A 17,300-nucleotide genomic window follows, 5' to 3' on the forward strand; every position below is an offset into this window, starting at 1 on the left:
CACCCCCCCCCCCCCCCTTCTTCCCTTGCTTTATCATGTCATTGCCTGTCAGTAGGGATTCTATGTGCTACTAAATTGTGTGCGTGTGTGTGTGCGTGTGCATGTGTGTTTGTTTTGCGCTCACACTGAGACTGAGATGCACTTAAGAGCTCATTGATTTAAAAATACCTTCGATATTAAGGTACCCTCCTGCAGGCTTGTTCAGGAGCTTATGACACACACACACACACACACACACACACACACACACACACACACACACACACATAAACACCAGCTGCACGCTCGTCAAAGCTGTGCTGTAAAGTTTCTCTCCTTAAACTTAGTGATTGACCTAGTTAGCATGTCGTTTGACGAGTCGTCTGTTTTGACACCGCATCCTCCGATGTTTTTTATTAAACACACACCAACCGACTATCACACACGTACACTGGGAACACACACACACACACACACACACACATACACACGCATACACCCACACACAGATGAATCAGGTGAAGGTTTTACGTTTTTCTCGGCGATGAGCGTGTGTTGCATTTGCCCTCCACTTGAACCTGGAACATTTGCTGCATGTGATCAGCAGATCCACAACTCGCCCAACACGGCGCATGTTCAGCCAAGAGATTCTTGTAGAGAGACAAAAGAGCGGACAAAGTACAGCCGACCCCTTACGAGGGTATATCTATTACAATTTACTAGAGACAGATACATATTCTGACCGTGTGTGCGTGCGTGTGCGTGCGTGTGTGCGTGCGTGCGTGTGTGCGTGCTCGCGTGTGTGTGTCCGTTGTGTGTGTGTGAATAAGAGTGTCTCCTGAACTGTAAATTGTAATAGATATCGTTTCGAATTATGTTCTTCTATTCATACAGTACCTGCAATTTGTGATTTGTGCAGTTTGTGACCTTACCTTGTGCATGATAATAACTTAAACTAACGATGTGACGTTGTGAAGTTGGACTCTTTCTAGTCCAGTATTGTGGTCAGGTTCAGTGTGTCTGGTGTGTGTTGACCCGGGGGTGAGGGGCCAAAGAGACAAGATGACTCCATCAATCCAGCGGACAGTTACAAATGAGCCATCAGCTCTGTCCAAAACCCTACTGGAACACGAAGCACAGGGAGAGAGCGAGAGAGGGGAGGGAGAGAGAGATGGGGGAAGAGAGAGAGAGGGAGGGAGGGGTGGGGGTCTAGGAGATAGGAAAGGGTAGGGAACAAGAAACTGCAAGAGACTAGAAAAAGTATTAAGTCCCTTCGGGAGGAAACCTTTTATGACATAAAACTGGTTTCTTTTCAGAAAATGGAAATGTCGTGTTCCAGTTAATCCAATGTAGTTTTTTTATTTTGTCACAAGATCTCGTTAATACTTTTAATTGTTTTACTTATTTGTAAAACCCCACAGACACACTTTACCACTTTCACTATCAAAATACAAATTAAGAAAATAAATGATACACAGAAGTACCAGCTCCCCAGTGAGCTTGTACATTTCCACTGCTTTAGCGCAATACTTTTGTACGACAAATTAAAATGGGGCATTCATTTACAAAAAATATATATATAAAAAGTTTTTACTGGACGACAGTATGAAAACATGACATCCCACCCACCCACATCCAATCAGCTAAAGTGGGTCGTTGGAGAAGGTCACTAAGGAAACAGTCAAACACAAACGCTATTCAACACACATAGTCTGCACTCAAGACAAAGCATAAACAACCATCCATGGCAGTGGCTCCCAAATGTTTTAGCTCCAGACCCAAAAGAGAAATGTGATGTCTCTCCGGGACCATTAAGCTCACAACAAGCAGTGTGCAAAAGACAGACACACACACACACACACACACACACACACACACACACACACACACACACACACCACCCACTTCGAATATTGTCAACCAATAACCAGTAGGTTACTTATAACTAGAATACAATCGAGCCGAATGCATGTACTCTCCGCCGCGATTAGGAAACACGGAAATGTAATTACTTATACTTATATGTATAAGTAATTAACCAGACTTATAATAATATTATAAGTATGGCCGGTTAAGACTGATATGAGGTTAGGGGACATCCGCGCTGGTTAAGACTGATATGAGGTTAGGGGACTTCTGGGCTGGTTAAGACTGATATGAGGTTAGGGGACATCTGCGCTGGTTAAGACTTATATGAGGTTAGGTTTCTGGTTTAAGGACTTCAGTGTTTTGTACCAAACTATTGTATGAGTACCGAACAAAGAATGTTTTCTTTCGCCATCTTGGTTAGAGTTAGATTTAGGGTTATGGGTTAGTAATAGTCGGACAACGCACACCTGCTGACTCGATTGCATTCGACTGATAAGTAACCTCATGGTGCTTATCGCTTATCATACGAATTGGCTAGTGTGTGCCTGTGCATGCATGCGTGCGTGCGCGCGTGCGCGCGTGCGTGCGTGTAGCGAACACACACGCTCACTCACAGAGAATGTAGAACGTGTAGCTGACAGAGGCTATTCCATGATGTCTTCCAGATTCTGAGGAGAGAGGCCAAGATGTGTGCCCTGCTCAAAGAGCTTACCCGCTCCAAGAAGAACTTGTCTGACTGTCAGACACAGGTGAGCTTGTTACCCTGGAAACGTTCTTGTGTGTGTGTGTGTGTGTGTGTGTGTGTGTGTGTGTGTGTGTGTGTGTGTGTGTGTGTGTGTGTGTGTGTGTGTGTGTGTGTGTGTGTGTGTGTGTGTGTGTGTGTGTGTGTGTGTGTGTGTGTGTGTGTGTGTGTGTGTGTGTGTGTGTGTTGCAGTTGCTCAGCAGCCTGGCGACTCAACGAGACTTGTGTGTCTGGTTGTGTTGCAGTTGCTCAGCAGACAGAGTGTTCTGGAGCGACTGCATGCCGAGAGGGCTCAACTGAGAGCCAAGATGGAGGACAGGAGCACAGAGTGTGTTGCTCTCAGAAAGACCAATGAGGGACTAGAGAAGGACTTGACTCTGAGAAACCTCAAACACCGCACTGAGGTGTGGTTTTACATAAACCTCAAACACCACACTGAGGTGTGGTTTTACAGAAACCTCAAACACCACACTGAGGTGTGGTTTTACAGAAACCTCAAACACCACACTGAGGTGTGGTTTTACAAACCTCAAACACCACACTGAGGTGTGGTTTTACAAACCTCAAACACCACACTGAGGTGTGGTTTTACAAACCTCAAACACCACACTGAGGTGTGGTTTTACAGAAACCTCAAACACCACACTGAGGTGTGGTTTTACAAACCTCAAACACCACACTGAGGTGTGGTTTTACAGAAACCTCAAACACCACACTGAGGTGTGGTTTTACAAACCTCAAACACCACACTGAGGTGTGGTTTTACAAACCTCAAACACCACACTGAGGTGTGGTTTTACAGAAACCTCAAACACCACACTGAGGTGTGGTTTTACAAACCTCAAACACCACACTGACGTGTGGTTTTACAGAAACCTCAAACACCACACTGAGGTGTGGTTTTACAAACCTCAAACGCCACACTGAGGTGTGGTTTTACAAACCTCAAACACCACACTGAGGTGTGGTTTTACAAACCTCAAACACCACACTGAGGTGTGGTTTTACAAACCGCAAACACGACACTGATGTGTGGTTTTACAGAAACCTCAAACACCACACTGAGGTGTGGTTTTACAAACCTCAAACACCACACTGAGGTGTGGTTTTACAAACCGCAAACACGACACTGATGTGTGGTTTTACAGAAACCTCAAACACCACACTGAGGTGTGGTTTTACAAACCTCAAACACCACACTGAGGTGTGGTTTTACAAACCTCAAACACCACACTGAGGTGTGGTTTTACAAACCTCAAACACCACACTGAGGTGTGGTTTTACAAACCTCAAACACCACACTGAGGTGTGGTTTTACAGAAACCTCAAACACCACACTGAGGTGTGGTTTTACAGAAACCTCAAACACCACACTGAGGTGTTTTTTTTTGTTCTACAAGCTCTGCGAAATGTGCGATGCCTCTGGTGACTTTGATGTGTGTGGTTTGCTGATTAGTGACGGCTGCTTACGCTGTCAAAATACACTATTAACGATTAGTAATTTACCTGTGTTGGATTTATTCAACACATATGCTTCATCAAGTCAAGGTTGAAATCATGAATGCAGGTGTCTCTGTGTGCCTAATTAGCGCAGATGCGCTCAATCCTGTGTGTGTGTGCGTGTATGCGTGTGCGTGCGTGCGTGCGTGCGTGCGTGCGTGCGTGCGTGCGTGCGTGCGTGTGTGTGCGTAGGTGGGAAGCAGAGATGAGTGCATCCTCCAGCTGCGAGGTGAGATCCAGTCATCTGAGCAGCAGCACCAGGTGACACTTGAGAAGGAGGTGTGTCACTTTGTTCTATAGACCTTTCGCTGCAAGGTTCCTGCAGTAAACGTCACTTTCCTCCATAGAGGAATTCATTATTAGATTTTAAGAAACTTCACTAAAGCGCAACACTCTTGTAATGTCGACGTATCTGAATGGTGGAGCTCGAAATGTTTCTGCCTCTCTCATCTCTTTCTGCATCTCTGTCTTTTCACTCTCTCTCCTTCTGTCTGTCTGTCTGTCTGTCTGTCTGTCTGTCTGTCTGTCTCTCTGTCTGTCTGTCTGTCTGTCTGTCTGTCTGTCTGTCTGTCTCTCTCTCTCTCTCTCTCTCTCTCTCTCTCTCTCTCTCTCTCTCTCTCTCTTGACTAGCTGCCTGCCTCTCTCATCTCTCTGTCTCTCTCCCTCTCCTGTCTACTGTCTAGCTGTCTGCCTCTCATCCCTCTGTCTCACTCTGTCTCTCTTGGCTAGCTGTCTGTCTCACTCTCTCCTGTGAACTGTCTAGCTGTCTGCCTCTCATCCCTCTGTTGTCTCACTCTCTCTCCTGTCTACTGTCTAGCTGTTTGCCGTGGAGGCGGAGGTCAGACGCCTGAACCAGAAGGTCAGAGGTCAACAGGAAGAGGCGTGTCAACTGAGGGAGAAGGTCAGAGAGAGGGAGGAGCTAAGGGAGCAGGCGGAGAGTGAGAGACAGCAGATACACGACCAGCTCTGTATCACTCAGCAACAGGTAATGGAATGGCTCCTTTTTGGTTGTTTTGAACTACAAGAACTACGGTTGCCAACTACCTGAAATTCTAATAACTAGAGCAGTGCCCGTGGGAGCCTGGGCAGGGGTCCTTGCCCAGAGCCCGGGCAGAGGACGTTTGTGGCGGTTCTGGACAGAAGTGGGTGTGAGCGACTCGACACTGGGTACTGCACTTATATCGTGATGTCAGCGGTATCCCCTTTTATGCCCATATATGGAGTTCTTTGTCAGGCATGCCCAAATATGGAGTCTATGCAGATGTTAGAATGATGTCAGTAGTCGGTGGGACGAACCCGTATTTAGGCATGCCCAAATATGGAGTCTGGCCTGGGCAGAGGCCTTGTGATGTCAGCTGTGGCCGGGGCAGAGGCCAACCGTGGGTCCGACCGACTTGACACTGGGCACTGCACTCCCTGCGGGGGTGTGGAACGCGTGAGTCGAATTTGAAGTAGGTGGGGCGAACGGTTCTTCAGTTACGTGGATTACAGACGTACGGACAGAGACATGGTGCATTTATAGTTAGATTATTATTATTTTCTTCAAAAAACAAAGGATGCTCCCAAAAAAAGAGTACAGAGACAGACAACTCATAAGTCTAGAGGGTTACGTGGTTAAAAACCTGCGTTATAGTACATGCAGGAACAAAGAATGCCCCTTATCCTACTATAAATGTGCCATGTCTCTGTCTGTGTGCGTGTGTGTGTGTACGATTGTAATGCACGTAACTCGAGAACCATTTTCCCCACCGACTTCAAATTCGACACACGCGTTCCACACCCCCGCAGGGAGTGCAGTGCCTGGTATCGAGTCGGTCGGACCCATGGTTCTCCAGAACCACCACAAAAGGCTCTGGTCAGGCTCTGCCACTGGGCCTAATGAGCCAAAGTCCCCGATCAGCTGTGCAATTTCCAGCCTCTGCTTCAGCCAATTGATTGCCATGGCAACCCCACACCTGCAAATTGATTACTTAACCACTCCACCTTTCACAGTCAGTTTGCACTCTTCAGACACAGGCAGACCGGCAGATACAGAGATCTCCATGTGGGACACATCGGTAACACCTTACTTAAAATTCGGGTATATAATGCATTATAATCACTTTTATAATGCATTGTGATCAGCACTTATAATACTTCATAAACCCAGCTATTCGTTTTTATTAACGCGTGTTATGAATCCTTATAAGTGCACTATAAATATGATAATGCATTATAGACCCAAACGAAACCAAAAAGTGTTACCAAGTTTACGAAAATCACTGATGTGTCGCTCACCTTTAGTGCAGGTTTGGATCATGTGGGCCTTGATCCCAAAATGTTCCCCATCTCCCCTCCAGGTGGCGTCCCAGCTCAAGGCTATAAAGCGACTGAACTCTAAGATAAATGTTCCCCATCTCCCCTCCAGGGGGCGTCCCAGCTCAAGTCTATAAAGCGACTGAACTCTGACATAAATGTTCCCCAACTCCCCTCCAGGTGGCGTCCCAGCTCAAGTCTATAAAGCGACTGAACTCTGACATGGAAGCCGCTAAAGATGGTCATAAGGTCGACGCCCAACGCTGGAGCCAGAGGAACTTCCTGCTTCAAAGCCAATTGGAGCAGGCCAACTCTGAGCTCAGCCAATCACAGGCTAGGCTCAAGGAGCGGGAATCACAAGTGCATGAGCTCAAGGAGAGAGAGAGTCATGCCCTGATTGGTCAACAGGAGGCAGCAGAGAGGGTGAGGCGTGTGTGTGCGTACGTGTGTGCGTGCGTGCGTGCGTGTGTGTGCGCGTGTGTGCGTGCGTGTGTGCTTGTGTGTGTGCGACTGCGTGTGTGTTAGATTCCATTTGAATCGCTGCAAGTCATTACAAATAATCAGTTGTCTTAATCTAATACATATAATCTAATACGAAATGTGAGTGGTCATGGTCACGCGCAGAAATCTACATTTCTTCTGTGGAACTTTCTTTCCACGACTACAATTTATTGGAATATTTTGTTACTAGTTACTTTGTAGATGTAGATCATTAATACGATATACATTAACCAGTCTAGGCTATTTGATCTGTGAGCTTGTAAGGTCTGCCTCTTTCCAATATTTACTTTGGTTCTGTAAGTACATTTTAAGTAAGTACAAGTACGTTTATGCCAACACTTTTGTCATTTTATTCAAGTAAGAGTTGAATGAGTATTTTGGGGGGTATTCGACTAGTATAACCACTTTTTTTTAATCATTTTTATTAATTAAGAAATCAGGGCAGTATATACAGTATATAGCAGATATGCAACTCTGGGCACTGAAACACTTTGTTCTCTTAGACATCCATAAGTAATTGTTGTCAAACAAATACAACTACGTATTAAGTTAGTAAGTTAGTACTACACAACTATTACAAATTCAGTAGCTTTTTAGATTTTCACATTGTGCTATTGCTACTTTTACCAGTGGTGGAAAGTAACTAAGTACATTTACTTAAGTACAAGTACAATTCAAGTATTTGTATTTCCAACTCCCAATACTTTTACTTCTACTTCACTACATTTTGGATCCAAATGTTGTACTTTTAATCCACTACATTTATTTGAAAACTTTAGTTACTAGTTTTACATTTTGAATTCCGGACTTTTACTTGTAACAAAGTATTTCTATATTGCACTATTGATGCTTTTACGTAAGTAAAACATTTGAGCCCTTTTTCCACCACTTACTTAGTAAAAACATTCGGAGTACTTCGTCCACCACTGACTTTTACTTAGTAAAAACATTCAGAGTACTTCGTCCACCACTGACTTTTACTTAGTAAAAACATTCAGAGTACTTCGTCCACCACTGCCTTTTACTTAGTAAAAACATTCAGAGTACTTCGTCCACCACTGACTTTTACTTGGTAAAAACATTCAGAGTACTTCGTCCACCACTGCCTTTTACTTAGTAAAAACATTCAGAGTACTTCGTCCACCACTGCCTTTTACTTAGTAAAAACATTCAGAGTACTTCGTCCACCGCTGACTTTTACTTAGTAAAAACATTCAGAGTACTTCGTCCACCACTGACTTTGACTTAGTAAAAACATTCAGAGTACTTCGTCCACCACTGACTTTTACTTAGTAAAAACATTCAGAGTACTTTGTCCACCACTGACTTTTACTTAGTAAAAACATTCAGAGTACTTTGTCCACCACTGACTTTTACTTAGTAAAAACATTCAGAGTACTTCGTCCACCACTGACTTTTACTTAGTAAAAACATTCAGAGTACTTCGTCCACCACTGACTTTTACTTAGTAAAAACATTCAGAGTACTTCGTCCACCACTGCCTTTTACTTAGTAAAAACATTCAGAGTACTTCGTCCACCACTGCCTTTTACTTAGTAAAAACATTCAGAGTACTTCGTCCACCGCTGACTTTTACTTAGTAAAAACATTCAGAGTACTTCGTCCACCACTGACTTTGACTTAGTAAAAACATTCAGAGTACTTCGTCCACCACTGACTTTTACTTAGTAAAAACATTCAGAGTACTTCGTCCACCACTGACTTTTACTTAGTAAAAACATTCAGAGTACTTCGTCCACCACTGCCTTTGACTTAGTAAAAACATTCAGAGTACTTCGTCCACCACTGACTTTGACTTAGTAAGAACATTCAGAGTACTTCGTCCACCACTGCCTTTTACTTAGTAAAAACATTCAGAGTACTTCGTCCACCACTGCCTTTTACTTAGTAAAAACATTCAGAGTACTTCGTCCACCACTGACCTTTACTTAGTAAAAACATTCAGAGTACTTCGTCCACCACTGACCTTTACTTAGTAAAAACATTCAGAGTACTTCGTCCACCACTGACTTTTACCTAGTAAAAACATTCAGAGTACTTCGTCCACCGCTGACTTTGACTTAGTAAAAACATTCAGAGTACTTCGTCCACCACTGGCTTTGACTTAGTAAAAACATTCAGAGTACTTCGTCCACCACTGACTTTGACTTAGTAAAAACATTCAGAGTACTCCGTCCACCACTGACCTTTACTTAGTAAAAACATTCAGAGTACTTCGTCCACCACTGACCTTTACTTAGTAAAAACATTCAGAGTACTTCGTCCACCGCTGACTTTTACCTAGTAAAAACATTCAGAGTACTTCGTCCACCGCTGACTTTTACTTAGTAAAAACATTCAGAGTACTTCGTCCACCACTGACTTTTACTTAGTAAAAACATTCAGAGTACTTCGTCCACCACTGACTTTTACTTAGTAAAAACATTCAGAGTACTTCGTCCACCACTGGCTTTTACTTAGTAAAAACATTCACAGTACTTCGTCCACCACTGACTTTTACTTAGTAAAAACATTCAGAGTACTTCGTCCACCACTGACTTTTACTTAGTAAAAACATTCAGAGTACTTCGTCCACCACTGACTTTTACTTAGTAAAAACATTCAGAGTACTTTGTCCACCACTGACTTTGACTTAGTAAAAACATTCAGAGTACTTCGTCCACCACTGACTTTGACTTAGTAAAAACATTCAGAGTACTTCGTCCACCACTGACTTTGACTTAGTAAAAACATTCAGAGTACTTCGTCCACCACTGACTTTGACTTAGTAAAAACATTCAGAGTACTTCGTCCACCACTGCCTTTTACTTAGTAAAAACATTCAGAGTACTTCGTCCACCACTGCCTTTTACTTAGTAAAAACATTCAGAGTACTTCGTCCACCACTGACCTTTACTTAGTAAAAACATTCAGAGTACTTCGTCCACCACTGACTTTTACCTAGTAAAAACATTCAGAGTACTTCGTCCACCGCTGACTTTTACTTAGTAAAAACATTCAGAGTACTTCGTCCACCACTGACTTTTACTTAGTAAAAACATTCAGAGTACTTCGTCCACCGCTGACTTTTACTTAGTAAAAACATTCAGAGTACTTCGTCCACCACTGACGTTTACTTAGTAAAAACATTCAGAGTACTTCGTCCACCACTGACTTTTACTTAGTAAAAACATTCAGAGTACTTCGTCCACCACTGACTTTGACTTAGTAAAAACATTCAGAGTACTTCGTCCACCACTGACTTTGACTTAGTAAAAACATTCAGAGTACTTCGTCCACCACTGACTTTTACTTAGTAAAAACATTCAGAGTACTTCGTCCACCACTGACTTTTACTTAGTAAAAACATTCAGAGTACTTCGTCCACCACTGACTTTTACTTAGTAAAAACATTCAGAGTACTCCGTCCACCACTGACTTTTACTTAGTAAAAACATTCAGAGTACTTCGTCCACCACTGGCTTTTACTTAGTAAAAACATTCAGAGTACTTCGTCCACCACTGACTTTGACTTAGTAAAAACATTCAGAGTACTTCGTCCACCACTGACTTTGACTTAGTAAAAACATTCAGAGTACTTCGTCCACCACTGACTTTTACTTAGTAAAAACATTCAGAGTACTTCGTCCACCACTGACTTTGACTTAGTAAAAACATTCAGAGTACTTCGTCCACCACTGACTTTTACTCAGTAAAAACATTCAGAGTACTTCGTCCACCACTGACTTTGACTTAGTAAAAACATTCAGAGTACTTCGTCCACCACTGACTTTGACTTAGTAAAAACATTCAAAGTACTTCGTCCACCACTGACTTTGACTTAGTAAAAACATTCAGAGTACTTCGTCCACCACTGACTTTTACCTAGTAAAAACATTCAGGGTACTTCGTCCACCAATGACTTTTACCTAGTAAAAACATTCAGAGTACTTCGTCCACCACTTACTTTTACTTAGTAAAAACATTCAGAGTACTTCGTCCACCACTGACTTTTACTCAGTAAAAACATTCAGAGTACTTCGTCCACCACTGACCTTTACTTAGTAAAAACATTCAGAGTACTTCGTCCACCACTGACTTTTACTTAGTAAAAACATTCAGAGTACTTCGTCCACCACTGACTTTTACTTAGTAAAAACATTCAGAGTACTTTGTCCACCACTGACTTTGACTTAGTAAAAACATTCAGAGTACTTCGTCCACCACTGACTTTGACTTAGTAAAAACATTCAGAGTACTTCGTCCACCACTGACTTTGACTTAGTAAAAACATTCAGAGTACTTCGTCCACCACTGACTTTGACTTAGTAAAAACATTCAGAGTACTTCGTCCACCACTGCCTTTTACTTAGTAAAAACATTCAGAGTACTTCGTCCACCACTGCCTTTTACTTAGTAAAAACATTCAGAGTACTTCGTCCACCACTGACCTTTACTTAGTAAAAACATTCAGAGTACTTCGTCCACCACTGACTTTTACCTAGTAAAAACATTCAGAGTACTTCGTCCACCACTGACTTTGACTTAGTAAAAACATTCAGAGTACTTCGTCCACCACTGACTTTGACTTAGTAAAAACATTCAGAGTACTTCGTCCACCACTGACTTTGACTTAGTAAAAACATTCAGAGTACTTCGTCCACCACTGCCTTTTACTTAGTAAAAACATTCAGAGTACTTCGTCCACCACTGACTTTTACTTAGTAAAAACATTCAGAGTACTTCGTCCACCACTGACTTTGACTTAGTAAAAACATTCAGAGTACTTCGTCCACCACTGACTTTGACTTAGTAAAAACATTCAGAGTACTTCGTCCACCACTGACTTTTACTTAGTAAAAACATTCAGAGTACTTCGTCCACCACTGACTTTTACTTAGTAAAAACATTCAGAGTACTTCGTCCACCACTGACTTTTACTTAGTAAAAACATTCAGAGTACTCCGTCCACCACTGACTTTTACTTAGTAAAAACATTCAGAGTACTTCGTCCACCACTGGCTTTTACTTAGTAAAAACATTCAGAGTACTTCGTCCACCACTGACTTTGACTTAGTAAAAACATTCAGAGTACTTCGTCCACCACTGACTTTGACTTAGTAAAAACATTCAGAGTACTTCGTCCACCACTGACTTTTACTTAGTAAAAACATTCAGAGTACTTCGTCCACCACTGACTTTGACTTAGTAAAAACATTCAGAGTACTTCGTCCACCACTGACTTTTACTCAGTAAAAACATTCAGAGTACTTCGTCCACCACTGACTTTGACTTAGTAAAAACATTCAGAGTACTTCGTCCACCACTGACTTTGACTTAGTAAAAACATTCAAAGTACTTCGTCCACCACTGACTTTGACTTAGTAAAAACATTCAGAGTACTTCGTCCACCACTGACTTTTACCTAGTAAAAACATTCAGGGTACTTCGTCCACCAATGACTTTTACCTAGTAAAAACATTCAGAGTACTTCGTCCACCACTTACTTTTACTTAGTAAAAACATTCAGAGTACTTCGTCCACCACTGACTTTTACTCAGTAAAAACATTCAGAGTACTTCGTCCACCACTGACCTTTACTTAGTAAAAACATTCAGAGTACTTCGTCCACCACTGACTTTTACTTAGTAAAAACATTCAGAGTACTTCGTCCACCACTGACTTTTACTTAGTAAAAACATTCAGAGTACTTTGTCCACCACTGACTTTGACTTAGTAAAAACATTCAGAGTACTTCGTCCACCACTGACTTTGACTTAGTAAAAACATTCAGAGTACTTCGTCCACCACTGACTTTGACTTAGTAAAAACATTCAGAGTACTTCGTCCACCACTGACTTTGACTTAGTAAAAACATTCAGAGTACTTCGTCCACCACTGCCTTTTACTTAGTAAAAACATTCAGAGTACTTCGTCCACCACTGCCTTTTACTTAGTAAAAACATTCAGAGTACTTCGTCCACCACTGACCTTTACTTAGTAAAAACATTCAGAGTACTTCGTCCACCACTGACTTTTACCTAGTAAAAACATTCAGAGTACTTCGTCCACCACTGACTTTGACTTAGTAAAAACATTCAGAGTACTTCGTCCACCACTGACTTTGACTTAGTAAAAACATTCAGAGTACTTCGTCCACCACTGACTTTGACTTAGTAAAAACATTCAGAGTACTTCGTCCACCACTGCCTTTTACTTAGTAAAAACATTCAGAGTACTTCGTCCACCACTGCCTTTTACTTAGTAAAAACATTCAGAGTACTTCGTCCACCACTGACCTTTACTTAGTAAAAACATTCAGAGTACTTCGTCCACCACTGACTTTTACCTAGTAAAAACATTCAGAGTACTTCGTCCACCACTGACTTTTACTTAGTAAAAACATTCAGAGTACTTCGTCCACCGCTGACTTTTACTTAGTAAAAACATTCAGAGTACTTCGTCCACCACTGACGTTTACTTAGTAAAAACATTCAGAGTACTTCGTCCACCACTGACTTTTACTTAGTAAAAACATTCAGAGTACTTCGTCCACCACTGACTTTGACTTAGTAAAAACATTCAGAGTACTTCGTCCACCACTGACTTTGACTTAGTAAAAACATTCAGAGTACTTCGTCCACCACTGACTTTTACTTAGTAAAAACATTCAGAGTACTTCGTCCACCACTGACTTTTACTTAGTAAAAACATTCAGAGTACTTCGTCCACCACTGACTTTTACTTAGTAAAAACATTCAGAGTACTTCGTCCACCGCTGACTTTTACCTAGTAAAAACATTCAGAGTACTTCGTCCACCACTGACTTTTACTTAGTAAAAACATTCAGAGTACTTCGTCCACCGCTGACTTTGACTTAGTAAAAACATTCAGAGTACTTCGTCCACCACTGACTTTGACTTAGTAAAAACATTCAGAGTACTTCGTCCACCACTGACTTTTACTCAGTAAAAACATTCAGAGTACTTCGTCCACCACTGACTTTGACTTAGTAAAAACATTCAGAGTACTTCGTCCACCACTGACTTTGACTTAGTAAAAACATTCAAAGTACTTCGTCCACCACTGACTTTGACTTAGTAAAAACATTCAGAGTACTTCGTCCACCACTGACTTTTACCTAGTAAAAACATTCAGGGTACTTCGTCCACCAATGACTTTTACCTAGTAAAAACATTCAGAGTACTTCGTCCACCACTTACTTTTACTTAGTAAAAACATTCAGAGTACTTCGTCCACCACTGACTTTTACTCAGTAAAAACATTCAGAGTACTTCGTCCACCACTGACTTTGACTTAGTAAAAACATTCAGAGTACTTCGTCCACCACTGACTTTGACTTAGTAAAAACATTCAGAGTACTTCGTCCACCACTGCCTTTTACTTAGTAAAAACATTCAGAGTACTTCGTCCACCACTGCCTTTTACTTAGTAAAAACATTCAGAGTACTTCGTCCACCACTGACCTTTACTTAGTAAAAACATTCAGAGTACTTCGTCCACCACTGACTTTTACCTAGTAAAAACATTCAGAGTACTTCGTCCACCGCTGACTTTTACTTAGTAAAAACATTCAGAGTACTTCGTCCACCACTGACTTTTACTTAGTAAAAACATTCAGAGTACTTCGTCCACCGCTGACTTTTACTTAGTAAAAACATTCAGAGTACTTCGTCCACCACTGACGTTTACTTAGTAAAAACATTCAGAGTACTTCGTCCACCACTGACTTTTACTTAGTAAAAACATTCAGAGTACTTCGTCCACCACTGACTTTGACTTAGTAAAAACATTCAGAGTACTTCGTCCACCACTGACTTTGACTTAGTAAAAACATTCAGAGTACTTCGTCCACCACTGACTTTTACTTAGTAAAAACATTCAGAGTACTTCGTCCACCACTGACTTTTACTTAGTAAAAACATTCAGAGTACTTCGTCCACCACTGACTTTTACTTAGTAAAAACATTCAGAGTACTCCGTCCACCACTGACTTTTACTTAGTAAAAACATTCAGAGTACTTCGTCCACCACTGGCTTTTACTTAGTAAAAACATTCAGAGTACTTCGTCCACCACTGACTTTGACTTAGTAAAAACATTCAGAGTACTTCGTCCACCACTGACTTTGACTTAGTAAAAACATTCAGAGTACTTCGTCCACCACTGACTTTTACTTAGTAAAAACATTCAGAGTACTTCGTCCACCACTGACTTTTACTTAGTAAAAACATTCAGAGTACTTCGTCCACCACTGACTTTTACTTAGTAAAAACATTCAGAGTACTTCGTCCACCGCTGACTTTTACCTAGTAAAAACATTCAGAGTACTTCGTCCACCACTGACTTTTACTTAGTAAAAACATTCAGAGTACTTCGTCCACCGCTGACTTTGACTTAGTAAAAACATTCAGAGTACTTCGTCCACCACTGACTTTGACTTAGTAAAAACATTCAGAGTACTTCGTCCACCACTGACTTTTACTCAGTAAAAACATTCAGAGTACTTCGTCCACCACTGACTTTGACTTAGTAAAAACATTCAGAGTACTTCGTCCACCACTGACTTTGACTTAGTAAAAACATTCAGAGTACTTCGTCCACCACTGACTTTGACTTAGTAAAAACATTCAGAGTACTTCGTCCACCACTGACTTTTACCTAGTAAAAACATTCAGGGTACTTCGTCCACCAATGACTTTTACCTAGTAAAAACATTCAGAGTACTTCGTCCACCACTTACTTTTACTTAGTAAAAACATTCAGAGTACTTCGTCCACCACTGACTTTTACTCAGTAAAAACATTCAGAGTACTTCGTCCACCACTGACTTTGACTTAGTAAAAACATTCAGAGTACTTCGTCCACCACTGACTTTGACTTAGTAAAAACATTCAGAGTACTTCGTCCACCACTGACTTTGACTTAGTAAAAACATTCAGAGTACTTCGTCCACCACTGACTTTGACTTAGTAAAAACATTCAGAGTACTTCGTCCACCACTGACTTTGACTTAGTAAAAACATTCAGAGTACTTCGTCCACCACTGACCTTTACTTAGTAAAAACATTCAGAGTACTTCGTCCACCACTGACTTTTACTTAGTAAAAACATTCAGAGTACTTCGTCCACCACTGACTTTTACTTAGTAAAAACATTCAGAGTACTTCGTCCACCACTGACTTTTACTTAGTAAAAACATTCAGAGTACTTCGTCCACCGCTGACTTTGACTTAGTAAAAACATTCAGAGTACTTCGTCCACCACTGACTTTTACTTAGTAAAAACATTCAGAGTACTTCGTCCACCACTGACGTTTACTTAGTAAAAACATTCAGAGTACTTCGTCCACCGCTGACTTTGACTTAGTAAAAACATTCAGAGTACTTCGTCCACCACTGACTTTTACTTAGTAAAAACATTCAGAGTACTTCGTCCACCACTGGCTAAACCCGCAGTCAGCTTTCATACGGCCCTTCAGCATGATGCCAGTTAGCAGACGTGACAACGTGACCCCAACGTTTGTCATGCTTTCACATCCAATTGGACCAAAACATGAAAGAGCCAAGACAGAGTGACAGGTTTATGGGCTAAAAAAAAAGGACAGAAAAGAGAGAAGAATGCGGAGAAGAATGAAGCCATTAGCTTAATGCCTTAATTTCTCTGCAAGCGTTGGTCATCATGTGACGCCGGCGCAAATAGCTCACTGGAAGCAGTGCTCAGGTCTTTTACTCAATGCCACAATATAGAAATACTCTGCTACAAATTACTGTATAGTATAACAAAGGTTTTCAGATAATTATAGCCGTGTAAAAAGTACAATATTTCCCCTCTGAGATGTACTGTAGTATACAAAAACTGGATGTGTAAAAGTAACTCAAAGTACTGTAAAAGTACAGTTTACTCTCCACCCAGAGGGCAGGCTAAATTGGGGTTGGCCAGGTTGGTGGGGTCAAGGCGAGGTGTTTTGCCATCATATTGTTTAATGAGAAATGTTTGGCTTCCCTGAAGCAACAAGCTCCTGATTATATGGTCACAAGAACACCACGGTTGTTGCCATTAAACCTCTTTATGAGGTGCTTTCATCCGGCCGCAGACACAGAACTACACGGTGGCAGTAGCCGTGCATTAGCAAGCACATAGGAAGTATTGAGTTCATAGCAGTCGGTGTTTAGTGTGTGTGTGTGTGCGTGTGTGTGTGTGTGTGCGCGTGTGTGTGTGCGCGTGCGTGTGTGCGTGTGTGTGCACGTGCGTGCGTGCGTGTGTTTATAAAAGAGATATGAATCAAATGGGTTCAGATCTGAGCCAACTCTCCCGAGGAGACGTGTCTGAAGCAAGGGTCTCCGACTCTCCATACATTAAAAATCACACCCGTGTGAAGTGAGGGCCGCTCT

At 41.7% G+C, this 17,300-nt stretch overlaps 1 protein-coding gene across 7 annotated transcripts in view; it reads left to right on the plus strand.

Moving 5' to 3' along the window:
• Positions 1-17,300, plus strand: part of LOC306913437 (uncharacterized protein) — a 217,017-nt gene that overhangs the window by 126,075 nt on the left and 73,642 nt on the right. For 3 of the 7 annotated variants that reach the window (XM_079490088.1, XM_079490090.1, XM_079490091.1), the window contains 5 exons: positions 2,514-2,597; positions 2,836-2,994; positions 4,283-4,369; positions 4,908-5,075; positions 6,566-6,808. In XM_079490088.1, the coding sequence (XP_079346214.1) occupies positions 2,514-2,597; positions 2,836-2,994; positions 4,283-4,369; positions 4,908-5,075; positions 6,566-6,808 (741 nt within the window). The remainder of the gene's footprint in view (positions 1-2,513; positions 2,598-2,835; positions 2,995-4,282; positions 4,370-4,907; positions 5,076-6,565; positions 6,809-17,300) is intronic. The other 4 variants (XM_079490089.1, XM_079490092.1, XM_079490093.1 and 1 more) reach the window with 4 other exon arrangements.

The sequence above is a fragment of the Electrona antarctica genome (genome assembly GCF_951216825.1).
Source record: "Electrona antarctica genome assembly, chromosome: 20".
Lineage (NCBI taxonomy): Eukaryota > Metazoa > Chordata > Actinopteri > Myctophiformes > Myctophidae > Electrona > Electrona antarctica.